Source organism: Podarcis bocagei (genome assembly GCF_964188305.1).
Source record: "Podarcis bocagei genome assembly, chromosome: 2".
In the NCBI taxonomy this organism is placed as follows: Eukaryota; Metazoa; Chordata; class Lepidosauria; order Squamata; family Lacertidae; genus Podarcis; species Podarcis bocagei.
The window spans coordinates 3,421,993-3,448,643 of NC_138126.1; the positions used below are offsets into that span (position 1 = coordinate 3,421,993).

At 43.8% G+C, this 26,651-nt stretch overlaps 1 protein-coding gene across 3 annotated transcripts; it reads left to right on the forward strand.

The window, feature by feature from the left end:
• Positions 1 to 8,357: 8,357 nt before the first annotated feature.
• Positions 8,358 to 25,416, forward strand: LOC308580834 (uncharacterized protein). Of its 3 annotated transcripts, XR_014004850.1 has the most exons (5): positions 8,358 to 8,483; positions 14,423 to 14,492; positions 18,828 to 18,896; positions 20,891 to 21,049; positions 21,495 to 22,098. XR_014004850.1 is itself a non-coding variant. In XM_081183050.1 (3 exons), exon 3 carries the CDS (start codon positions 22,845 to 22,847, stop codon positions 24,261 to 24,263), a length of 1,419 nt encoding a protein of 472 aa, XP_081039176.1. In that variant the 5' UTR covers positions 8,358 to 8,483; positions 14,423 to 14,492; positions 22,814 to 22,844; the 3' UTR covers positions 24,264 to 25,416. The 3 variants fall into 3 exon arrangements, 1 of the variants encoding a protein (XP_081039176.1); XM_081183050.1 differs by lacking the exons at positions 18,828 to 18,896; positions 20,891 to 21,049; positions 21,495 to 22,098 and adding an exon at positions 22,814 to 25,416; XR_014004851.1 differs by lacking the exons at positions 8,358 to 8,483; positions 18,828 to 18,896; positions 20,891 to 21,049 and having other exon boundaries at positions 14,116 to 14,492.
• The last annotated feature ends 1,235 nt before the right edge of the window (positions 25,417 to 26,651 follow it).

A 26,651-nucleotide genomic window follows, 5' to 3' on the forward strand; every position in this document is an offset into this window, starting at 1 on the left:
GCCTCGAAGTATAATTTCAAATTTGGCACCGAGAATCCCCCTCTTTCTTTTCGATCTGAGTAATTTGAATCTAATTCTTGGTCTTTTCCCTTGCCATATAAATTTCGAAAGAGTTTTCTGCCAATCCTTAAACATTGTGGAACCTCTAATCACAGGGATGTTTTGGAACAAGAATAACATTCTTGGGAGTATGTTCATTTTTATTGCCACCATCCTTCCTGACCACGAAAGTTTCACTCTGTTCCACGTATCTAGATCTTTTTTAATTTCCTTCCATGTTGTCAAGTAATTATCCTGAATTAAGTTTATATTTTTTGTAGTTAGCCAGATTCCTAGATATTTTATTTTTTTAGCCACCTTGATTCCATTCTGCATCTCTAATTTTTCTCTTTCCAGTGTGGTGTAGTGGTTAAGAGCGGTAGTCACGTAATCTGGGTAACCGGGTTCGCGTCTCCGCTCCTCCACTTGCAGCTGCTGGGTGACCTTGGGCCAGTCACACTTCTTTGAAGTCTCTCAGCCCCACTCACCTCACAGAGTGTTTGTTGTGGGGGAGGAAGGAAAAGGAGATTGTTAGCCGCTTTGAGACTCCTGAAGGGGAGTGAAAGGCGGGATATCAAATCCAAACTCTTCTTCTTCTTCTTCTTCTTCTTTCATCTCTTCCCATATTTTTAGTCAGCATTTTTGTCTTTGATTTATTCAATTTAAAACCGGATAGTTTGCCATATTCTTCGAATATTTCCAGGGCCTTACTGACGCTTTTTTGCGGCTCTTCTAGGGGGGAACATCAAATCGTCTGCATACGCTTTTAGTTTGTGTTCTTTCGTTCCTACTTTGATCCCTTGAATGTCTGGTGTTGCTCTTATTTTGTTTGTAATTACCTCTAATACCATAATGAATAAAAGCAGGAATAGAGGGCAACCTTGTCTTGTTCCTTTTTCAATTTTAAATGAATTTGTTAAATTGTTGTTTATAATCAATTTGGCAGATTGATTCGTATAGATTGCATTTATTCCTTCCATAAATTCACCCTCTAGCCCTGCTTTCTCCATGCTTTTTAGTAGGAACGGCCATGAGACATTGTCAAATGCCTTCTCCGCATCGATAAAAATCAGCGCCGCAGGTACCGTATTTTTCGCCCCATAAGACGCACTTTTTCCCCTCCAAAAATGAAGGGGAAAAGTGCCTGCGTCTTATGGGGTGAATGCAGGCTTTTGCTGAAGCCTGGAGAGCGAGGGGGGTTGGTGCGCACCGACCCGTCTCGCTCTCCAGGCTTCAGGAAGCTCTGCGCAACCCTCCGGAGACCGGCTCCGAGGGTTGCGCAGAGCTGCCTGCAGTCCCGGGACCAACGCAGCTTTGCGCGGCCACTGGGAGCCGGGGGAGAAGCCCTCCCCGCTCCAGATGGCCGCGCAAAGCTGCCTGCGGTCCTGGGACCAGCGCAGCTCTGCCCGGCCACCGGGAGCCGGGGGAGAAGCTCCGCCCCGCTCCCGGTGGCCGTGCAGAGCTGCCTGCGGTCCTGGGACCAGCGCAGCTCTGCGCCGCCATCCCGAGCGGGGCGCTATGTCCTGTCCCGCTCGGGATGGCGGCGCAGAGCTGCCTGCCCTCCTGGGACTGGTGCACTTCTCCCCATCGCCAGCCCCACAAGCTCGGGGGACAGCGGGGAGGCAGAGCGTGCCTTCCCACTGTTCCCCGACCTGGTTCTTCCAGCCCCGCACCTGGGGGGAAAAATAAATTTTTTTTTCTTTATTTCCCCCCCCAAAAAACTAGGTGCATCTTATGGGCCGGAGCGTCTTATGGGGCGCAAAATACGGTACTTCATTCTTACACTCCAAATATTCAGTGATATTTATGGTATGCCTTACATTGTCTTTGAGTAACCTATTTGGAAGGAATCCTGCTTGATCCTTATGAATTAGATTTGCTAGACATCTTTTGAGTCTACTTGCCATTACCTCTGTGAAGGTTTTGTAATCGTTATTTAATAATGATATGGGCCTATAGTTTTTAATATTAAGTTTGTCCGTATCGGGTTTAGGGATCATCGTGAGGTAGGCCTCTTTCCATGTTTCTGGTATCCTTCCTCCTCTCAATATATTATTCATAATGTCATATAGCACTGGTGTTAATTGATTTTCTAATACTTTATAATATTTAGCTGACAAGCCATCCGGTCCTGGGGCTTTTCCTAATTTCATCTTTCTTATCGCATCCTGGACCTCTTCTGCCATTATGGGTTTATTTAATTGGGTTCTTTCTTCCTCTGTTATAGTCTTCCCGCTGCAGTCTTCTAAGTATTTTTCTATTCGGATTATTTCTTCCTCTACCTTTTTATACAATTTCTCATAAAATTTGAGGAAATTTTCCTGTATTTCTTTTGGGTCTTCTATCAATTGCTCCTCCATTTTTATCTTATTTATCACATTTTGTTTTTGCCTTCTTCACAATTGCCAAGCTAATAATTTACCTGTTTTGTTAGCTGATTCGAAGTATTTTTGTTTCACTAACTTAATTTTCCATTCAAATTCTTGACTTGTTAGCATTGAATACTGAGTTTGTAATATTTTTGTTATTTGTATATTTTGTTCGTCTTTCAGATTTGCTATTAATTTTTTCTCGCATTCTCTTAATATTCATTCATTCTCCATATGAACCCGCTCTGTGATACACCTTTTATTTCCAACATTATCAAATTGTGATCAGAGAGGGTTCTCGGTTGAATTTCACATTTTAGAGTTCCTAATGAGACCCAGATTTGATCAATTCTGCCCCAGCTCTTATGTGGTTCTGAAAAAAAGGTGAATTGCTTCTCTATTGGGTGTTTCTGTTTCCAGATGTCTACTAAATTCAAATTTTCCTCCAAGTTATTAAAGGATCTTGGCAGTTTCCCTTGGTTACATTTTTTCCTTTCTGTTTGTCTGTCAATTTCTGGTCCCGGCACTCCATTAAAATCCTACCTTCATCATCTTTACAAATCAATTTGGGTTCCCATTTTCCTTTGACGTATATCGCTACCCCTCTCCCCCCCCCGCAATAGAATTTATAAACTCAACCCCAAGTTTTTTGTTTATCGAAATATGTTTGTGCTTTTTTGTTTTGTGCTGGTTTTGTTTTCTGTATCCTCCTCCTCCTCCTCTTCTTCTTCTTCCACTACTCCCTCTTCTTCTTCATCCACTTCTTCCTTCCCTCTCTTATCTTCCTGTTCTTTTCCTTTCTCTCTTCTTCTTCTTCTCTCCTCCAGGTCTCCATTTCTTCCTCCATATCTCTCCTCTACTTTTTCAAGATCTTTCTCATATCTGTGCAGAAATTTGCTCACTTCTTGAATCTCAGTGATCTTAAATCTTTTATCTTTATAGAAAAAGGAGATCCCTTGCGGGAACTCCCATCTATGTTGTATGCCGTTCTTTTTAGAACACTTACTAGCTGTTTATATCCTTCTCTTTTGCGTAGGAGTCTGGTTGGTATTTTTTTAAAGATGATAATTGGTCTTCCTTCAACTATTAATTTCTTTTGGTAACTTAGTCTCAATATTGTATTTTCCATCTCTATCGAGTTGAATATGACTAAACAATCTCCTAGAAGCTTTTTTGATTTTACTTGTTTGGACCTTATTTTTATTCTAAAAGCGTTTTCTATTGTATATGCAATCTCTTGCTTTTCTCCCAAGGAGCAGGCGTCTTTTAATTTCGTGGCTGCTGTCACCATCTGCAGTGATCATGGAGCCCAAGAAAGTAAAATCTCTCACTGCCTCCATTTCTCCCCCTTCTATTTGTCAGGTGATGGAGCCAGTGGCCATGATCTTCATCTTTTTGATGTTGAGCTTCAGACCATATTTTGCGCTCTCCTCTTTCACCCTCATTAAAAGGTTCTTTAATTCCTCCTCACTTTCTGCCATCAAGGTTGTGTCATCTGCATGTGTGAGGTTGTTGAGATTTCTTCTGGCAATCTTAATTCCAGCCAATTTACATTAAGATAAGAAAATGGCTGCAGCAGAGGAGCATGGCAGCAAGAGAGAGAAAATGGCTGCGCGATTTGGCTCTTTTATGGAGTCAGCCAGGGCCACGCCCATCTCCCAGGGGGAGGATGCTCCAGCCCAGTGGAACAGGAATTTACACTGACTGGGGTAACCTCCCCCTGCCTGTGCCCACTCTCGGGAAACAGGGAATGTTGCATTGGACTGTTCCAATGGATTACATCCCACATGAACTACCAGCTACCTCTGGGCATTGAGGATGGAAATCCTCTCCCCACCTTTGCAACTGGACTTAAGGCACAGACAGGAAGCATCCTTTGCACCTAATAGGGTCAAGGGAGGGTCCACGTATAAGGGGAAAGTTAACTCTTACCATGCCATCCATGGCACAAACACACCCGGTGTTATGTACTGAAGTTCTCACTGTAGATAGTTTTCACTCAGGTCCACATATGCAACTAAGGGATTGAAAGTGATGTTCAGTGATTGGATAGTTAGAGAACATGGTTACAGTTGCGTTGTACTGGAGCTGAATATAAGCAGGCTGGCTGAACCCTTCAGTTCAGTTCTGTTCTGGCCTGTGAATAAACAAGAGCTGTTTGAAGAATCGCTGTGTCGTCTGATATGTTCACCCACAACTTAACTCCCACAGTGCTTTCTTCATACTGCAATTGAATAATGAAAAGACTTTTTCTAATTCTACTTCTGAGACGGGGAAGGAGGGGCTGCAGGTACCAGAGAAGTCTCCTCGTGAGACTATTTTCGCTCAGAGGCACCATGTGGCAGCCCCAGGGCTTCTGCTTCCTTTGGGTATGGGGGAAGATCCTGCTCAAATCTTCCATTCTTGGACAAGGTGAGTGAGCAGGTGGTTGTGGAAGAACTCCAGGCACACCTGGAGGATGCGGACCATTTGGATCCCTTCCAATCGGGATTCAGGCCTCACCATGGGACTGAAACTGCCTTGATTGTGCTGGTCGATGATCTCTGGTGGGCTAGGTACAAATGTGAGAGCTGTTTCCTAGTTCTGCTGGATTTCTCAGAGGCCTTTAATACCATTGAGCACGACAACCTCCTGGACCATGTAGAGGAGCTGGGAGCTGGCAGCACTGTTATGCAGTGGGTCTTCTCCTTTTTCCTGGGTCGTATCCAGAAGGTGGTGTTGGGGGATGAGTGTTGGACCTCGGGGCTCTCACTTGTGGGTGCCACAGCGTTCCGTCCTCTTCCACATGCTTTTTAACATCAATATGAAGCCGCTGGGAGAGATCTTCAAGGGGGTGGGCTGGGTGTTCATCAATATGTGGATGATACCCAGTTCCACCTCTCTTTCAAATTGGAACCAGTGGAAGTGGTGAAAGTCCTGTGTGAGTGCCTGGAGGCGGTTGGAGGATGTATGGCAGCTAACGGATTGAGGTTGAATCCTGACAAGACAGATGCACTGTTTTGGGGGGACAGGGCAGGCAAGATTGGAGAATTCCTGGTCCTGAAAGGGGTAACTGTGCCCCTGAAGGACCAGGTGTGCAGCCTGGGAGTCATTTTGGACTCACAGCTGTCCTTGGAGGCACACGTCAATTCTGTGTCCATGGCAGTGTCTACCAGCTGCATCTGGTATGTAGGCTGAGACCCTACCTGCCCGCAGACTGTCTCTCCAGAGTGGTGCATGCTCTAGTTATCTCCTCCTTGGACTACTGCAATGCGCTCTACGTGGGGCTACCTTTGAAGGTGACCTGGAAACGACAACTAATCCAGAATGCGGCAGCTAGACAGGTGACTGGGAGCGGCCAAGACCACATAACAACACCAGTCTTGAAAGACCTACATTGGCTCCCAGTATGTTTTCGAGCACCATTCAAAGTGTTGCTACTGACCTTTAATCCCTAAACGGCCTCAGCCCAGTAGACTTGAAGGAGCATCTCCACCCCCATCATTTTGCCTGGACAATGAGGTCCAGCTCTGAGGGCCTTCTGGCGGTTCCCTCACTGTGAGAAGCGAGGTTACAGGCAACCAGGCAGAGGGCCGTCTCAGTAGTGGCGCCCGCTCTGTGGAAAGCGCTCCCATCATATATCAAATAAATAAACAACTATCTGACGTTTAGAAGACATCTGAAGGCACCTCTGTTTAAGGAAGGTTTTAATGATTTATTTTTTAATGTATTTTTTAATATTCTGTTGGAAGCCACCCAGAATGGCTGGGGTTAATAATAATAATAATAATAATAATAATAATAATAATATTGAACTAATTCTTCAATTGTGCTTTTGGGGAGTCTTCCTGCAAGCAGACCACTGTGTACACAAGGGTTTCACAAACCTGGGTTTCCACGCTTTTTGGAAGACAACTGCTAAAGACATAGGAAAAACAATCATTGGAAAACAAATAAATATTGATATATATTTATGAAGGCAACCCAGCTTAGGGAAGATTTTTATGTTGATGTTTCAGCATTTTAAAATCTCCCCGGGACACGGGGAGATTTTAAAATGCTGGGGGTCGGCAGCGCTTCGCTCCCGACCCCCAGCATTTTAAAACGCTGTTCCGAAGTGGGGAGGGGGGGCGGGGACACCTGGCCCCGCCGCCCCACTTCGGAAAGCTGTTCCGAAGTGGGGCGCGGGGGCGGGGACACCTGCCCCCGCCGCCCCACTTCGGAAAGCTGTTCCGAAGTGGGGAGGGGGGGCGGGGACACCTGGCCCCGCCGCCCCACTTCGGAAAGCTGTTCCGAAGTGGGGAGGGGGGGCGGGGACACCTGGCCCCGCCGCCCCACTTCGGAAAGCTGTTCCGAAGTGGGGAGGGGGGCGGGGACACCTGGCCCCGCCGCCCCACTTCGGAAAGCTGTTCCGAAGTGGGGAGGGGGGGCGGGGACACCTGGCCCCGCCGCCCCACTTCGGAAAGCTGTTCCGAAGTGGGGAGGGGGGGCGGGGCACCTGCCCTAGCCGCCCCACTTCGGAAAGCTGTTCCGAAGTGGGGAGGGGGGGCGGGGACACCTGGCCCCGCCGCCCCACTTCGGAAAGCTGTTCCGAAGTGGGGAGGGGGGCGGGGACACCTGGCCCCGCCGCCCCACTTCGGAAAGCTGTTCCGAAGTGGGGAGGGGGGCGGGGACACCTGGCCCCGCCGCCCCACTTCGGAAAGCTGTTCCGAAGTGGGGAGGGGGGGTGGGGACACCTGGCCCCGCCGCCCCACTTCGGAAAGCTGTTCCGAAGTGGGGAGGGGGGGCGGGGACACCTGGCCCCGCCACCCCACTTCGGAAAGCTGTTCCGAAGTGGGGCGGGGGGGACACCTGGCCCCGCCGCCCCACTTCGGAAAGCTGTTCCGAAGTGGGGAGGGGGGGCGGGGCACCTGCCCCAGCCGCCCCACTTCGGAAAGCTGTTCCGAAGTGGGGCGGGGGGGCGGGGACACCTGCCCCATCCGCCCCACTTCGGAAAGCTGTTCCGAAGTGGGGCGGGGGGCGGGAACACCTTCTGAAGGCGGGCAGGGGGCGAAAGTCTTTGTCCCCCCTGCCTGCCTTCCCAGGGGCTTTTAAATCACCCCGGACAGCGGAGAAGTCCTCCGCTGTCCGGGGCGATTTTAAAATGCCGCCCGCCAGCATTTTAAGATAGCCCCGCACAGCGGAGAAGTCCTCCGCTGTCCCAGGGTTTTTTAAAATGCTGGGGGTGGGAAGAAAAGCCCTTGTCCCCCCCCCCAGCCTTCAGAAGAGGTCCGGGGACAGTCTGGCCTGAAGGTGGTTTCCCTAGGAACGCATTAATTGATTTTCAATGCATTCCTATGGGAAACCGTGCATCGCAAGACGAAAAAACCACAAGACGAAGAGAATTGCGGAACGAATTAATTTCGTCTTGCGAGGCACCACTGTATATACGTATATTATTTAAACTATACAAATAATTGTAATAAATCAGCACGGCCCCTGCGTCTTATTACTGCCTCCCTATTACCTATGCCAATCTTCAGCAGACATGGATTATGCCTTTCCTGTTCTTCTGGCCTTTTTGAGGAGCCAGGAAGAGTCTCCGTAAGACCCTCAACTTAACTCTATTGAAATGATACAATAACAAAAGTACTGTAAATAAGGAAAGAATAAGTGTGCAGCTGCCACCCTGCTGTGGAGGGAAACATCCATCCATCAGCTCACACACAAACAGGAAGCCCCCCGCTCCCGCCCCCATTTCCACTCTCCGCTGTGGGGAGAGAGGCGACTTGGGGGGAGGAGGGGGCCCTTTCCCGACGGAGCCCCAAGAACCGGAGGCCAAAGGCAGCGCCATCTCTTCCTCTTTCCATCCCAACACAGGCAGGGGCTGCTCTGCCAACGGAGCTCTAGAGGCGCGCGCCTGCGACAAGGAATCCGAAGTGTCTCTAGGTCGGAAGTTTCCAGGGGGGGGGCAAAGTGGAAAGGGGGAGGTTTCCCGAAGGGGAGGAGGGGTGGGGGTTGACTAGTTCCCCTCACCCCCCCTACTCCGCTTTCTATTGCGGGGAAGGAACCCGGAACAGCGAGCAAGGGAGGCGGAGGTCCAGAGAGGCCAAAGAGGTAAAGAGGCTGCGTGGGAAAGGGGGCGATTTAGGGGGGAGAGGGAAAGACAGAGACCCCTCCTGCAAACAGAGCCATAGCTATGGGGGTGGGCTAGCCGGGGGGGGGTTGCTATTTTGCACCAGGTGGCGCCTCCAGCAGGGCGCCGTTGAGGATGTCTTTGTGGGGACGCAAATGTCTCCAGTTGGGTCTTTGACTCGGGGGAAATCCAGCCTAGTTTCCCCCCTGCCCGCAAAAAAGCCCCCCTCCTGGGCCTCATAAGGAGGGGCTCCGATCCCCGCAATCCTGCTGCGAAGGGGGGGGGCAACACCTGCAGGGATTGCGTGGCAGGATCTCCTTACGGCCCCTCCCCCCCACCCATGTTTCTTTTCCCTGGGGGTCCAGGAGGTGCTCAAGGCCCCCGATCCATGCAATCCAGCTGCCCTCTCCTTTCCAGCGCCCTCCCCTCCACACGCGTCTCTTTTCCCCGGGGGCTCAAGCGACGCTGAACCGCCCTGCACCCCCCGGGCTCTCTTGCCTGAACTGAAACGTGATGCCCACCAAGGGGGTCCCCACGAAGACCCCCGTCCCCAAGCAGCCCTGGATTTGATCCCAGGACCCAAACATGACGCCCTCTGCCGTTCCCCCCTGGCAGGAATCCCTGGAAGTACTCCTGTGCCTTGATGGAGAGACGGAGTCCACGAAAGGGTTAAAGGAAGTGAAATCGGCCTGGATAGAGACCCCCCCCCCCTCGGGAGGCCCCTCCGGATGGAGAGTGGGACGGAGGGAGGAGAGCAGAGGAAGATGGGGGGCTGAGGGAGGAATGGCAGCATCCCTGGGGGATAGGAGGCCAGCCGAGCAGAGAGGGAGGGTGAGAGACTCTTCCTTTTGGAGAGATGTCTCCATCCTTGGGCGCTGGAGGAGGAATCTTTGGTGGTGGGTCTGCCTTGGCTTCTCCCTCCTGCCCAGGAATCTGCCACTCTTTCCCCACTGATCCTCGAAAGCTACTGCATTGATGGCTGTGGGCTGCATTATACCAAGTCAAACCCTTGGTCCACCTTGGAGAGCAGAAGAGAGAAAAAGCTGGAAGGTCCTAGGAGGGAGGAGGGAGGAGGAGGCCTTCTCCAAAGCGGCTCTTTGCTTCCGGAAGCCCCGCCCAGGAAGTAGCCAGATACCTCTTCCTCTCTCTCAGGCTCCCTTTCTGAAGTATTTCTTCTTTTTTAAATAAATTTTTATTAAGTTTTCCATCATAATAACACAAACCACAAAGCAAAATGATACACAAAAACAAACAAACAAAAAAGGGGGGAGGAAAGGAAAGGGAGAACAATAAACAAATATAAAAAAATTCCTTCCAGTAGCACCTTAAAGACCAACTAAGTTAGTTCTTGGTATGAGCTTTCGTGTGCATGCACACTTCTTCAGATACACAAGTGTGCATGCACACGAAAGCTCATACCAAGAACTAACTTAGTTGGTCTTTAAGGTGCTACTGGAAGGAATTTTTTTATTTTGACTATGGCAGACCAACACGGCTACCTATCTGTAACAATAAACAAATATACAATAAAAACAAACGTAATTCTTCCCAAATCCAACTTTTTAAACATCTTAATTGACTTCCTCAAGTCCCTCCCTTCTGAGTTTCCTTGTAATTTAACAGTAACAGCTTTCCAATATCCTTATTAGACTAAAACAATTTCCAATTATAGTCATCTTATTCACTTTTCTTAACATTCTAAATCCTATTTATTTAATTATAACTTAACTTATCCTAGGCCTATTTGTTTCTTTCAAGTAATTTCTAATTTTTTATACAATACAATAACAATATTTGTTCAAATTGTCCTTAAATTTCCTCCAGTCCTCTTGAAACTCCTCTTCTTTCTGGTCGCGGATTCTTCCAGTCAGGTCAGCTAGCTCCGAAAAGTCCATCATCTTCATCTGCCAAATCTTCCACTGTTGGTAGTTCTTGTGTTTTCCAATTTTTAGCAAGTAATATTCGAGCGTTCGTTGTGGCATACAGAAATAATTTAACATCTTTCTTGGGCAATTCTAAACCTGTTATTCCAAGGAGAAAGGCCTCTGGTTTCTTAATAAATGTATATTTCAACATTTTTTTTCAGTTCGTTATATATCTTCTCCCAGAAGTCTTTCAGCTTGGGACAAGTCCACCACATATGGAAAAAGGTACCTTCTTTTTCTTTACATTTCCAACAAAGGTTATCACTTTTGTGATAAATCTTTGCTAGTTTTACAGGGGCCAAGCACCATCTATACATCATCTTCATAATGTTTTCCTTTAACATCGTACATGCAGCAAACTTAACCCCTTTCCTCCATAGCCTCTCCCAGTCCTCCATCATTATGTTATGTCCCACATCCCTTGCCCAATCAATCATAACCGATTTAACTTGTTCATCCTTTGTATGCCACTCCAACAACAAACTGTACATTTTAGACATATTCTTATCATTAGTATCTAACAATTCCGTTTCCAATTTGTTTTTTTCTGTTGCAAAACCATTTCTCTTATCCATCTTATATAATTCGTTAATTTGATAATATTGCAACCAATTCACTTTATCTTTAATTTGTTCAAAAGGTTTTAATTTAAAGCCTTCCTGATTCTCTAACAACAAATCTGAATACCTCCACCATTTGTTTTCCATATTTAACTTTTTTGGGGCCTGTGCTTCCATTGGTAAAATCCATTTTGGTGTTTTTCTTACTAAGAGTCTAGTCCATACATTGTATAATGCCTTTCTAATTACATGATTCTTAAAACCACTGTGGGCCTTTACCTTGTCATACCATAGATACGCATTCCATCCAAAACGATTACCCAATCCCTCCAAGTCTAACACATCGTCATTCTCTAATTGAATCCAATCCTTGATCCAGCAGAATGCGGCAGCTTCAAAGTATATCTTCAAATCTGGTAGGGAAAAGCCCCCTCTTTCTTTTATATCTGTAAGTAATTTATATTTAATTCTAGGTTTTTCCCCCTGCCAGATAAATTTAGACAATGCCTTCTGCCATTCTTTAAAACATTTAACATTATCAATGATTGGTAAAACTTGAAATAAAAACAGCATCTTCGGCAATACATTCATCTTAACCACCGATATTCGGCCAATCAATGAAAGTTTTAGGTTTGACCATATCTCAAGATCTCTCTTGATTTCATTCCATAATTTTTCATAGTTATCTTTATAAAGATTCAAACTCTTTATCGATAAGTTCACACCCAAATATTTAACTTTTCCACAGAAACAAGGCCTGTCCTTTCAAAAAGGTTTTTTCTTTCCTCATTATCTAAGTTTTTTTTTCTAAAACTTTGGTTTTTAATTAAATCCTGCCACCTGCCCAAACTCTTGAATCAGCTCCAGTGCTTTTACTGCACTGGTTTCTGGATCTTGTAAAGTTAAAACCAAGTCATCAGCAAAGGCTTTTAATTTATATTGCTTGGATCCTACTACAATGCCTTTAACCTCCTCCTCTTTCCTCAACATGTTTAACGAAACCTCCAGAACAGAAATAAATAGCAGAGGGGAAAGTGGGCACCCTTGCCTGGTTCCTTTCTCAATTCTGATTTCCTCTGAGACCACATTATTAACTTTGATTTTTGGTTTTTGTTCAAAATAGATCGCATTGATACCATTTAAAAATTCCTGGCCAACCTCAATTCTTTCTAGGTTTTTCATCATAAATAACCAAGAAACTTTATCAAAGGCCTTTTCAGCATCAGTAAACATTAACATTGCTTTACAATTTCTTTTCACTTCCAACCTTTCTATTATATCAATTATATTTCTAATGTTATCTTTCATATGTCTCCCAGGCAGAAATCCTGCCTGGTTCTTATGTATATAATTTGATAGAACCTTTTTTAATCTATTGGCCAAAATGTTTGTGAAGATTTTATAGTCCACATTAAGTAATGAACTTGGTCTATAATTTTTTACATCAGATCTATCTTGGTCTATTTTTGGAATCAGAGTGATAAATGCATCTTTCCAGGTTTCGGGAGCTTTGTCCCCTCTTAAAATCTTATTACACACATCTGCCAATGGTTGAATTAGCCAATCTTTCAATATTTTATAATATTTTTGCAGAAAGACCATCTGGTCCCGGGGCTTTGCCTAACTGCATCTTATTTATTGCCATCTCAACCTGTCTTGTGATCATGCCATTTAGTAGGAACCTTTTATCCTCGGGAATTTTCTGCATTTCATTCGCCGCAAGAAATTGCTCAATTTTATCCTTATCTTCTTTACCTTTTTTATACAGCTGTTTAAGGTATTTCTGAAAACATTTTCTTATATCTGCAGGGTTTTCCATAGATTTTCCATCAGATACAATGTTTGTAATAGTACTTTGCTTCTGTCTCTTTTTTAATTGCGAAGCCAACAATTTTTCACATTTATTCGCAGATTCAAAATTTTTCTGTTTCATCATTTTAATTTTCCATTCTATTTCCTGGTTAATAATTTGAGAAAATTGAATCGGCAGTGCTTTTAATTTCTTTTGGAATCTGTTGACTCTTTGGCATTAATCTTAAACTCTTTGTCTTTTATTTGAGACAGAATTTTCTCTTTTTTCTCATTCTGTATCTTTTCCCTTATCGAATTCTGTTGTATGAGGAAACCTCTCATTACTGCCTTACTTGCATCCCAAATGACTCTTGTCTCAACCTCTGTGTTCATATTTAGTTCAAAATAATCTTTAAGAGTCTTTTGGGCCTTACTAATCATCTGTTCATTCCTCAACAACTCATCATTCATCCTCCATCTAAAGGAACCCTGCAGGTATAATTTCATCTGCAAAACCACTGCATTATGATCTGAGCAAGTCTTAGGGCAAATTTCTGTTTTAGTAACCTTAGGAACCAAATCTCTGGATATCCATAAATAGTCGATTCGGAGAGAAAGATTGATTTGAATTTGATAAAAAAGTGAAATCTCTCTCTATTGGATTTCGTAGCCTCCATATATCCCACAAATCGTATTTATCAATCATATCAAAGAAAATCTTTGGTAGTCTGCCGGAACTTGGATTTTTCTGACCCTGTGTTTTATCCATTAATGCTGATGCTACTCCATTCAGGTCTCCCATTGAAATCAATTTGTAATCCATGAGTTTTAAGTCCAGATTCTTTAAAAATTCCACTTTGCCATCATTTGGTGCATAAATTCCCAGAAAAAGAAATTTATCGCCTTGTGCCGTAATTTCAACTGCAGTGTACCTCCCTTCCTCATCTTTAAACAACAATTTGGGGTTCCATTTTTCTTTAAAAGATAATCCTTTCCACTGCATGGTTAATCGGTGGTGCTGGTGGTGCTGATGATGTATATATACCAATCCAGGAATGTGGGAGAAGGATGCTATAGAAAGGCTTTCAGGGTTTATATATAAGTATATCCTGAAGGCATTTCTATTACTTTTATTTATTGTAGGCAATGTCAGAGTGAGATACAATCTATCAGCATCCAAAGATCCATAATCCGTCCCTGTCTGGGGCATTTCCATGATAGACAATACCTGTGGCTGGAAGCTCTACACTCAGCGCTGTGCATCTGCAGGCCTGGAATTGCCAGTATTACAGGAGCTTGCCAAAATTAGAGACTGTATGTGAGTGAGTGTGTGTGGGATGATCGTTTACAGCAACCGTGTAATTTTCTCCATCCGTAACTTTTCATGAGCCGATATTGCGGTAGGAATTCCAAAATAACTATGCAAAACCTACAAAGAGGCTCTCAGGATAATGGAGATTGCGAGTATTCCTGCTCCACAGTCCACATCCTCAGCCTGCAGCCCACAAATGCTGAGACCATAAACCTTTTATTAGCCCTTAATGGGACATCAGCTACTTTGTTAGACTTTCTTCAACACATGAATATTTTTGAATACTTTTCCAGTGACGTAAATAGCACTTCCGTTTTACTTATTCCGCACAGGGGAGACACTGATCTGCAAGTCTGAGCTCAACTCCTTCTTTGAAACAGAAAAATACAGAAACTTTGAGAGGTATGTCGTTCCTCTTGCCTGGGAGACTGTATCTTTGTAGGTCTCGTTTCAGTTTGTGGGAACGTGAGAAATGTCCTGCTGGAGTAGGATCAGGGCCCACCTCGTCCATCATCCTCTTCTCACAAGGACCAGCCAAGGAGAACCCCCCCCCAGCAGGGCCAACAACTGTCTCCCCACTCAGGACTCCCAGCCCCTGGGATTCAGATGAATAATTCCTCCGTAGGGTGGGGGGACTAATAGCTGGGAACTGAAGGACTGCTACTGAAATGGTGGGTGGTTCTGAGAAGGTGGACACAATGGAGCCGCCTCAGGAAGTAAATGGTGCAGGATTAGGGAATGTGTGTAGTTGCTTGGAGTGTATCAGGAAGATGTTACACATCACGGAGGAAGGAGGAAACAATACAGATATTTAGCGTTTTCAGAGGAGGAGGAAGATGGAGAAAGTGTGTCCCTCCAGGTGTTGTTCCAGTAGAACTCCCATCATCCCTGGTCGTTGGCCATCCTTGCTTGGGCTGATGGTGCTTTGAGTCCAACCACATCTGGAGGGCCAGAGGTGCCCCACCTCACCGTAGAACCCTGTAAGTTCTGGTTCTCCTCACAAGAAACGGCAGCCTTGCCATACGTCTGGGTGGACCTTTTGCCGATCTTGTGAAAATCCTCCTCGATTCCCGGGGGGGAACAGACCTATGGCAGCCCTACCTTCTCAACCTTCTTGATAAGGTCCAAAGGGAAGCAGAGCAATATTTTTGGCCCCAGGAGTTACCGGAAGGAGGCGTACAAGGACTCCACCCAACATGTTGCAATGTATTTGGACCGATAGAATCTCCATATAAAGCACTCAGGAGTCCAGCTGTGTTGCAAGGAGGGCTTTATTCCAGCTGCAGTCCTGCAGCATCATAAAGTTCCACAAATCAGCCTTCCTACATACAGGGGAGAAGCCAGTGTGGAGAAGTCAAGCATACCTCTGTATACTAGCTGGCTATAGACCATCTCTTGGGATGCTGACTCACCACATGAAACTGCGTCAGCATTTCCACTTATCATAGTGTTCACTCTTTGATACCCACAACACTCCAACACAATCGTCTTAAGGACTCCACTCCCGATTCGTGTAGGGTTTACTGCTTAGCCTCTTCTTTTCCTGAAGATATTCACGCAAGGCAGCAGAGGTTTAGGATCCTTTAATTTATTTTTCACAAACATAAATAAAACTTAATCTTTTACAGTCATCTTTTTATGTCGTCTTATTTACACTGCGCAAGTTCACACCCAGACTTCCTTCCTTCCCTGCTTTGGTTTTCTTACTTTATATCTTCTCTTGCAGATTCTTATTTACCTTCTATACACATCACAGGATTTATGTTAACCTTGCTACAGTATTTAGACTTCTACAGTTAATTCTTATATGTGCAAGAAATTTACCCCACTCTACTTCAAACTTTGTCCCTTTTTGGTCTCGAATGTTTTAAGTCATTTTAGCTAATTCTGTATACTCAAAAAATTTAGTCTGTCACTCCATTACTGTTGGGGTCTCCTGTAATTTCCACTTTTGAGTCACGAGGATCCTAGTTGCAGCCGTAGCATATTGAAATAGTTTACGATCCTCCTTTTTCACCTCCTCCCCTATTATCCCTAATAGGAAAGCCTACGGTTTTTTAGGGAATATATACTTTAAAACTTTCTTCAGTTCATTATATTTTAGATCACAAAACTTTTTCATCTTATCACACGCCCACCACATGTGGTAGAGATCCCCATCCTTTAGTTTACATTTCCAATAGGCTTTATTGCTCAATTTGTACATTTTTGCCAATTTAACTGGGGTGATATACCACCGGTACATCATTTTTCCTAAATTTTCTCTTAAGCTGGAGCACGCTGTAAACTTCATACCTTCATTCTATAATCTTACCCATTTATTGTAAAGACCGCCCACTTTATCATGACTTCTTTTGTTAACTCATCCTTAGTGTCCCATTCCAGCAAGTAATGATACATTTTAGACAAGAGTTTTGTTCTGCCCTCCAAAATTTCTATTTGGTATTTGGACTTTTTCTCACAGAATCCCATTTTTTTATCCTCTTTTAACAAACCATTTCACCTGGTGATATTGTAGCCATCCCGTAAATCCATCTGTTTTATTCTCATATGCTCTTAATTTCCACCCATTCTCCGTTTTCACTAATATATCTTCATAAGTTACTCTCTTTCCCTCCATATTTGCTTTTTTATTGTTAACACATCTATCGGGGATAACCACCAGGGTGTGGTTCTTTCTAGTAGGTTTTTATTCTTGTCCCATACATCATACAGGGCACCCCTAAAAATATGGTTTGTAAAACCTTTATGTATTTTCACATTATACCATAGATAGGAGTGCCACCCGTATCTATTATTATACCCTTCAAGATCCAACAAATCAGTATTTTTCAAAATTATCTATTCTTTTATCCAGCACAAGCAAGACACCTCATAATATAATTTCAAATTTGGTAGTGAAAATCCTGCTCTCTCCTTCCTGTCAGTCAATAGTTGAAATTTTATCCTGGGTCTCTTCCCTTGCCATATGAATCTTGATAAGACTTCTTGCCAATCCCGAAACTGAGACGATAAATAAAATAAAAGGAGGAGAACATCAAATAGAAGATCCGAGAGAAATAAAAGATCAATGCGTGTGTTTGTGCCTGCCGTTTATTGTGCCTGCCGTTTATTGATTTATTACTCTTCCAGTGTGGGTTTAATTTACCCTGCCATCCCTTTGTTACAATCATGTCAGGCCTTAAATAACAGCTCCCCTTTGGCTTCTGCAGAATTGCAGCTCCTCCTTCCTTTTCTTTAGGGGCAACATATATCTCCTTCTCCAAATTCTCAAAGCTCTCAAGCTTCTCTGTTTGTCCAGTTAAATAGGCTTCCTGTTCCAAATCCTTATCAAATTCAATGATGGTATTTAGTGTTAAGCCCAGAGTTGAAACACTTGTAGCCAAAACATCAAATTGTCCTTGTAACTTTCCCAAGAGAACAAATGCTCTGTTCAGTTCAGCCTGAATTTTCCCTCCTCCAGTATTCTTGTAATGTCCCAAGCCCCCCTCTAGAGGGATTTTAGTTCCTTAATGTTCCTTTCAGCTCAAAACCAAAAATCTGATTAGTTTGTATCCGCCTTTCCTTATTTTCAGGAAATTGTAACAAATGTAACCAGCAAAAGCAACAAAAACAAAATTTTCTTTTTCCGTCTTGACAGCTAACTTGACAGCTGTCAGACTCTTCAATACCTCGACAGGCTCTCTCACGGAGCACTCCCGGATCCGGGGGGGGTGGCACTTCAACTTCAAAATTTGATTCTTTGTCCGCAGGCTCCCCTGCTTCCAGTAAAATTACATATAATGCCAAACCGTGAAATTAAGATCTTTTGCAAAAAAATAAAAAGAAAAATTCTCTCGACCTTAGTTAACAGGTCCTTTGCTTTAAGATGTTTACATAGGGGGAAGATGGACTTCCTGTTTACGCCTTCCCCAATCGTGCCTAATTCATAAAAAAAAAATCCTTAAAATTCCAATTTCCGTACTACTCATGGGTTGTTACTTTAGAGTCCAATTGTTCACAAGAAGAGGTCAGCGCTTTCCGACATCGGCTGTGCGGCTTCACTCCACGGAAGAAGCAGTCGACTCTCAGCACCACGCCGCTCACCCCGTACCGTTCCGGAGCCTTTGAAAAGGCTCCTTCGCAGCTGGGGGGGCGCAAAAGGTACCCGCCGAGTCCCCACGTTCACAGGCTTCACCGCCTGTGATTTTTAAGGGTCCCCGCTTTGCCGCAGCGGCAAGACCCAATTCCGCGGAGCCAATCCCTCCGGAGCTTGGAGGGAATCCGCCATTAGTCGATGGCGCTGACCTGGAAGTGGTTGGGTGCTTAAGTCTCCAAATGTCTATTAGGTCAAGATTATCAACAAGATCAAAGAAAGTCCTTGGTATCTTGCCTTGCTTAAACCAGAGAGCCAGTGTGGTGTAGTGATTAAGAGCGGTAGTCACGTAATCTGGGTAACCGGGTTCGCGTCTCCGCTCCTCCACATGCAGCTGCTGGGTGACCTTGGGCCAGTCACACTTCTGTGAAGTCTCTCAGCCCCACTCACCTCACAGAGTGTTTGTTGTGGGGGAGGAAGGGAAAGGAGAATGTTAGCCGCTTTGAGACTCCTGAAGGGGAGTGAAAGGCGGGATATCAAATCCAAACTCTTCTTCTTCTTTTCTTTTTTCTTGATCTATCTACTTCTGGCATCACCACACCATTGCAATCTCCCATTAGTATTATCTTTTGATCAACAGTTTCTATCAGTCTTTCTTCCAGCTTCCTGTAAAATTCCCCCTTATTTGTATTTGGCGCATAAATCCCAACCACACTGATTTTCTCCCCCTGGTAATTAATTTGGAATACAATTATTCTCCCTTCTTCATCCTTAAAAATTAATTTAGGCTCCCATTTCTCTTTAATATATAACACCACACCTCTTTTCGTGTTAACATTTGAATTAATAAACTCTGTACCCAACCTTTTGTTTTTCAGAATATGTTTATGTTTTTTAGCTACATGGGTTTCTTGTAAACAAATTACATCAATATTTTTTTCCTTCAAAACGTTTTCAACTTTATTTCTCTTAGATTTCTCATTTAATCCATTCACATTCCACGTTAACAGTTTCAAAGTCATTTTTACGTATTTAGTTCTCAGCTATGAATTAAATTCAAATTCGGGTGGTTCTGTCCCCAAGGTTCACTTCCTCCTCCTCTTCCTCTTCCTCTTCGTCCTCTACTTCCTTCTCTTCTCCTTCCTCTTTTAACTCTTCCTCTTCCTCTCTTTCTTTTTTTCTTCTTCCTTCTTTCTTCCTCTGAGTCCAGTGGCGTAGCGTGGGGGGTGCAGGGGGGGCCGGCCGCACCGGGCGCAACATCTGGGGGGGGAGAGCTCGCACTCGCAGCTCTCTGCCCCTACCAGGCTCACTCACTCTCTCTCACTGCAGTGCTGGCTGTGTGAATCCGATCCGGTCGCCACCCACTGTGGAGGGGGAGGGTGCCAGGCGTGCGGTGCGGAGAGAGCGAGCGAGGGACTATCTGGGGGAGGGACAGTGCAGCGGCCGCCCAGCGCAGCGCTGAGCGCGGGAGAGACCAGCCCAGGCAGCAGCAAGAAGAAGCTGGCAGCGGCAGCAGGTTAGGGGTTAGGGGGTGCAAATTACTTGCCTTGCCCCGGGTTAGGGGGCGCAAATTACTTGCCTTGCCCCGGGTGCTGACAACCCACGCTACGCTGCTGCCCAGGTCTGTGAACAGCTCTATCTCCTTCCAACTTTCCCAACTCTCTCTCATATCTCCTTGAGAATTTCTTTACCTCTTGAATATCAGTTAGCCTAAATCTTTTATCTTTATAATAAAAAGAAATCCCCTCTGGGAATTCCCACCCCTGTTGTATTCCATTTCTCTTCAACAAACTCACTAATGGTTTGTATCCGTCCCTCTTTCCTAAAAATCTAGTGGGAATTTCTTTAAAGATGATAATTGGCCTACCATCGATTACCAATTTATTTTGGTAACTCATTCTCAAGATTGCGTTTCTCATATCTAATGAATTAAAAATCATTAGACAGTCGCCTGGTAGTTTTTTTGATTTAGCCTTTAAAGATCTTACTTTTATTCTAAATACGTTCTCAACTGTGTATTCAATTTCTTCTTCTTTCATATCCATCCATCCTGCCAATTCCTTGATCATTTTTATCTTTATATTTTCATTCATTTTCTCACCTATGCCTCTAAATTTCAAATTAAGTTGTTTCTGGCGCATCTCCAATAGAGCTAAACTGTCCCAGACCTGCTTCTGTGTTTTATTTAAATCTACTACTTCATCCTTGATTTTCTCCATCTCTCTCTTATTTTATTTGACTTCTTTTTGAATCCTTTTTGTTGATTCCTCAATCGTCTTGGATCTAACTGTCAAATCTTTAATTTTATTTGAAAGTTATCCTACCACTCCCTCTATTTTCTTATCCAATGTTTCCTGTACTTCAAATTTTTTCTCCATATGTTGTTCATTTTGTTTAAATTCTTCCTTTATTTTTAACCACAAAATATCCAAATCCTTGATCTCTTCCTGTCTGGAAATTTTCCTTTCTCCTGGTCCCCCCCCAATTTTTCCCCCATTTCCCCCTTCCATTTTAGATTAATTACTGCAGTAAAATATTCTGTCCACCGGGGGGGTAGATGATTCAACCTGTGATGTGGTCCAAAAGAGCCAACAGAGTAAAGATAAGCAGTATAAAATATAATCCTTGCTTGCAATTTCACTCTATGCCTCCAGGTGTCACCCTCGGTTTTCCTCCACCCCCCACAATGACTTTCACATTTTATCTCTTTTTGTTCCTAATTCAGGTTACACCAGTGTGAGTAGTACATAACTACTTTAAATATTAGTCCAAATCTAAGTCCATCAGAGGTCCTCTTCTTCTGCTCTTCTGCAACTTGACAAGTCAGTCCTTTGATGAAGTTTCCTCTGGTCTTCAACCACTTGTTGGCCGAATCCACCAGAGTGTAAATACAGGAAGCACTTTTTATTCTTGTATCCCAGTTCAGTCTTTATTTCTAGCCACTTGCTGGCTTAATCCACAAGGAGATGTAGAATTATCAGATACTAGGGAACAGACCCTCCCTTTACTCCAAACTCAGTTTTTTCTAGCCTCTTGCTGGCTTAATACGCAAAAAAAGTTCAGGAAGGGGACTGTATCAAACAGCCAAGTTTCAGGAGGGGAGTGGGGTTGTTTTTCCTGGGGAAAATTGCAGTGAATGATAGCAGCACAGCCTTTAAAGTGCTTATGGGTGTGGCAACATTTCTAATAATTAAGAACTTAACGGTCCACAAAAAATAAGACTGCCAAGCCTGTTTCTTCTTCACCTAAAATTCAATCTCTTTCTTCCCTTTGCCGGTCTAACATATCAAAGAAGGGATAAGTAATAAAAACTCTTTCTCTTTCTCCAGTCTTTTGCCGGCAAGGACGTAGCAGAAAAACCACAAATGTAACCTTGAAACCTCCACAAGCAGATGGTTTTAGTCAAAGATAAACGATGTTGTAAAATGATTTATTGCAGTCTCTGAAGACTTTATGGGTTCTCCCTCCCTCCCTCCCCCCCCTTTCTGCTTGAAGCCTTTTCAGACCTGGAGTGTTACTTTGCCTCCACCTCAAAAATATTCCCAAGAAAAGTTTACAAAGTCCTTCTTTTTAACTCTTCTCTAATAACTTGTTTCAAAATGTCCTTTGCCCCAGTACATTGTTTTGTTTTGTACTCACTCAGCAGGAACTTTCACTTCCTTCTTTGTCCTTGTGACTTTAATCTCTGCACCATTTTCTCACCGCTGCAGGGACGGACTCCCTTTTTACATCCCACAGCATCCGAATTTTCTTTACTAGAATTGCAATTTTCACAGGATAAATATATCCTGTAAGCGTTTAAAATTCTTTTCTTATTCCTTTGGATGTTTGCTGCTTTCATCTGAAGCTTGAGACAGCACAGCTGGAGGTTTAGGATCAGAGTTTTCCTTCTACTGCTTGGCCTCCTTTCCCAGGTTGATGAGCCCCTCACTTCCCTCTACAGCACTTGCATAAATCATCTGCTTGACTGTTGGACTCACTATTGGCCTCGTCTGCTCAATGTGCCAGAGCCTGTCATCGCATGCAGTGAAAGTCCCCGACTCACCAAGGGATTGAGACCCATCAATTCTCCTCAACTGGTTTAGTTGGCCTGTCAAAGCTCTTCCTGGCTTGTGTCTGCTTTTGCATGCTGACAGCTTCTAGGACCCACAGGTGAGAGCTGAGTACAGGTTAGGGATTAATGGTGGACCAATTACCCCAGAAGGAGCCCTATATGTCCCCCAAGAGAGGTACTACCCCAGCCCCAACACGCCATGACATAATACTATTAATGTATTTGATGTCTCAGGAATAAATTTGTGTCTCCAGCAATAAAACTAACAGCTGCATCCCATGAATGAATCAGTGCTAAATATGCAAGGCTGAAGTTTCCATTAAGTACAGTTATATATTGATGTTTAATATCGAGCATCTTCAGTGTGACACAGATTCCGCATTGAAATAGAGGAGGTACGTGCAGGAGTGAGGCAAATGGAGAAAGGACAGTGAGAGAGGCCTGGGCAGAGAAATTACACTAGGATAGTCCAGTGTCAGAAAATGGGAACGAGGTCAGGTGGCGCATAATAATTATAAATACTAATTGGGATGAGTGCCAATTGAACTTGATGTGTGTCATATTCCTTTGTTCTCTCCCTTGAAACCCCAACAGGATTTTGTCTCCCTGCACTCTGAAGCAGACGATGGAGAAGACAGGCAAGAATTCTGGGAGGCCATTTGTAAATTCAAAAGGAATAACAAAGAAACCATTTGAATGTATAGAGTGTGGAAAGAGCTTCAGTCTAAGTGAAACCCTTAGAAAACATCAGCGAATTCACACAGGGGAAAAACCATTTAAATGTATAGAGTGTGGAAAGAGCTTCAATGATAGTGGGAAACTTCGACTACATCATAGAACTCACACAGGGGAGAAACCATTTGAATGTATAGAGTGTGGAAAGAGCTTCAGTCAAAGGGGACACTTAAGACAACATCAACGAACTCACACAGGGGAGAAACCATTTGAATGTATAGAGTGTGGAAAGAGTTTCAGTCAAAGGGGAAACCTTAGAATACATCAGCGAACTCACACAGGGGAGAAACCATTTAAATGTATAGAGTGTGAAAAGAGCTTCTCTAATAGTTGGAAACTTCGACAACATCATCTAACTCACACAGGGGAGAAACCATTCAGATGCATGGAGTGTGGAAAGAGCTTCAGTGATAATGGACACTATAGACTACATCAACGAACTCACACAGGGGAAAAACCATTTAAATGTATAGAGTGTGGAAAGAGCTTCAGTCAAAGTGGACATTATAGACTACATCAACGAACTCACACAGTGGAGAAACCATTTAAATGTATAGAGTGTGGAAAAAGCTTCAGTCAAAGTAAGAAACTTCAACAACATCATCGAGCTCACACAGGGGAGAAACCGTTTAAATGTATGCAGTGTGGTAAAAGTTTCAATAAAAGTGGACACTATAAAGTACATCAGCGAACTCATACAGGGGAAAAACCATTTGAATGTATAGAGTGTGGAAAGAGCTTTGCTGATAGTGGGAAACTTCGACTACACCAACGAACTCACACAGGGGAAAAACCATTTGAATGTATAGAGTGTGGAAAGAGCTTCAGTCAAAGGGGAAACCTTAAAATACATCAGCGAACTCACACAGGGGAGAAACCATTCAGATGCATGGAGTATGAAAAGAGCTTCAGTGATAGTGAGAAACTTCGACTACATCATCAAACTCACACAGGGGAAAAACTATTTAAATGTATAGAGTGTGGAAAGAGCTTCAGTCAAAGTGAAACCCTTAAAAAACATCAGCGAACTCACACAGGGGAAAAACCATTTAAATGTATAGAGTGTGGAAAGAGCTTCAGTCTGAGTGAAACCCTTAGAAAACATCAGCGAATTCACACAGGGGTGAAACCATTTAATTGTATGCAGTGTGGGAAAACCTTCAGTCAAAGTGGACACTTAAGACAACATCAACGAACTCACACAGGGGAAAAACCATTTGAATGTATGGAGTGTGGAAAGAGCTTCAATCATAGTGGACACTGTAAACGACATCAACGAACACACGGGAAAAACCATTTGACTGCATAGAGTGTGGAAAGATCTTCAGTTGAAGTGAAAACTGTTGGCTATTTGCTGTTTAGTAGCGCTGCAGAGAGCTTGCTGGGGAGACCATGCATTAAAAAGGGACTCAAAAATAACTTAAACAAGGTTTTAATAATGAAAACAAAAACTTATACACTAAATACATCAACAACAAACCCGACCCAACCACCAACCCATCCCCCAGGGTAATGAGGGAGCTAGTTGCTGCTCATTATATACTATGCCCAAATGCTGACACAGCTTGATTAACACAACTCAGCAGCACCTGCTATGTTTCACAGCTGCAAGACTGGGTCTCGTTATTTGCCTTGTCCCTGGCCGTTAAAGACATACACAACTTGTGAAGTAATAATGAACCTTCACATTTTAAAGTGACCATTCAACATTTCCCCGGCGGTTCATTATTGTGGAACAAAAACATAAAGCATATTTTGTACATGTCTTTCATGTGTAACCTTTGGAAGTGCTTTAGTAAAAATGTCTGCAATTTGATTGTCACCTGGAACATATTGAAATACAATCATTTCATTAGCAATTAGTTTCTTTTCAATCTGTAAACGTACCCTTCAGACTCTAGTGCGCTGCGTATTGTGGAGTGTGAAAAGAGCTTCAGTCAAAGTGAGAAACTTCGACAACATCATCTAACTAACACAGGGAAGAAACCATTTAAATGTATAGCGTGTGAAAAGAGCTTCAGTGATAGTGGACACTATAGAGTACATCATCAAACACACAGGGGAGAAACTATTTAAATGTACAGTGTGTGGAAAGAGCTTCAGTCAAAGTGGACACTATAAAATTCATCTACAAATTCACATGGGTGAAACGCTTTAAATGTAAGGAGTACGGGAAAGTAATGCGGGTAACATCTCAAAATAGTAGAATACAAGATGCAGTGTAATGTTAGGGAGGGGTGTGTCATCTGGAGAGCTGGTGGTGAATAATGGTGGGCTGAGTGTCACATGGTCTTTGGTGGAGAGATTGGAAATGTTCATGTTTGAATTTGGGATGTGAGAGTTGTGAAAAGTGGAGTGTGAGATTTTTTGTGTTGCTTTGGATGTACAGTTGTTTAATATACGAAGAATCGCATCACTCCCATTGTTATAATTGCAATAAAGGAACAATTAAGACACAGAAATCTGAAAGCATCTTCTTACATGCAGATGGTAGTCTTGAAACCCTTGTATATAGTTTATATTGTACGAATTAAATGTGTTACTGCACTTCCTCATTTTTGGCTACGTCAAGGGTGAAGTGTTGAAATAAAACATTATCTCTGGTGGCATCATATAGCTTGTAGCTGGGACCCAGATACGAAGCCTGCTTGCACCCGTGATTGGAACAAAGTGGTAGTCTAAATGTGGTTTGCCTTTTTAGCTTTATAAGATATGAAACTCGATTATGCTTGCAATTGGAACCCTTAGTGGTTAACACACAAAACTAGGGCAGCTTTTGGTGTGCTGCTTTTGTCAATAGGTAAATTCTGGGGGTGAGGCTTGGACCAAATAAGGGCAATACGGGATGGGCATTGGGTATAATTGGGCGGTCTGATAGGCTGTAACCTCTACGCCACCCTGCATCCAATTGGAGGACAGAGGAGGGACATTTGCCCCCGGGGGGAGGATAAACTCCTGTGTTGTTCTGACCTGGGTGTGCCTGAATAGCTCCCCCATGCTTGCAAAGATGCTTTTCTTTAAATAAAGTTGTGCCTGGCGGTGGCACAGGTGTGTGTTAAATGCTTCACTGTAAGCTCCTAGCCCATTATCCCCCAAATAAGAGACACAGGGGAGAAACCATACGGATGATGATTATGTGGAAAGATGTTCAGGCAGGTCCCAAACTTGGAATGCTAAGGGACAACTGTGGGAATGTTAAGGATAGTAGGAATGGATATGTTGAATAAGTGATATTCTTCCTTCACTCACGCTGGTGAGTGATGTAGCAGAGCAGTTTCCCCTCAATATAGCAGGAAGATAGTTTGCAGATTCATTTGAATCTCTTTAGTTAAGTCATCCAATCTGGCTTGCCCAGGTGGATTATTCCTCGTGTCCCCTTTTATCCCTCTTAAAAGACACAAGAGTCTTTCCTTAAAAAGTAACAAAAAATTACTCACATTTCAGTTCACAGTTTGATCCCTGAAAGGCCGGCTTTACTTTAGCATTAACATTAAGCATTAACATTAAGCATTGTTAGGTGTCATCTTCGTTCCGGAGCTGACAGAGGCTGGGAATCTAAAGCAGGCAAAGGGAGATAAGGACACTGGAATGGGAGAGGGAGGAGGGGCAGCCGAGTGGCATAGCTTCAGAGAACAGAGAGCAAGCAGCAGATACCAATATTAGCTCAGAGACAGAAGGAGAGAGGCCAGGAATGTTG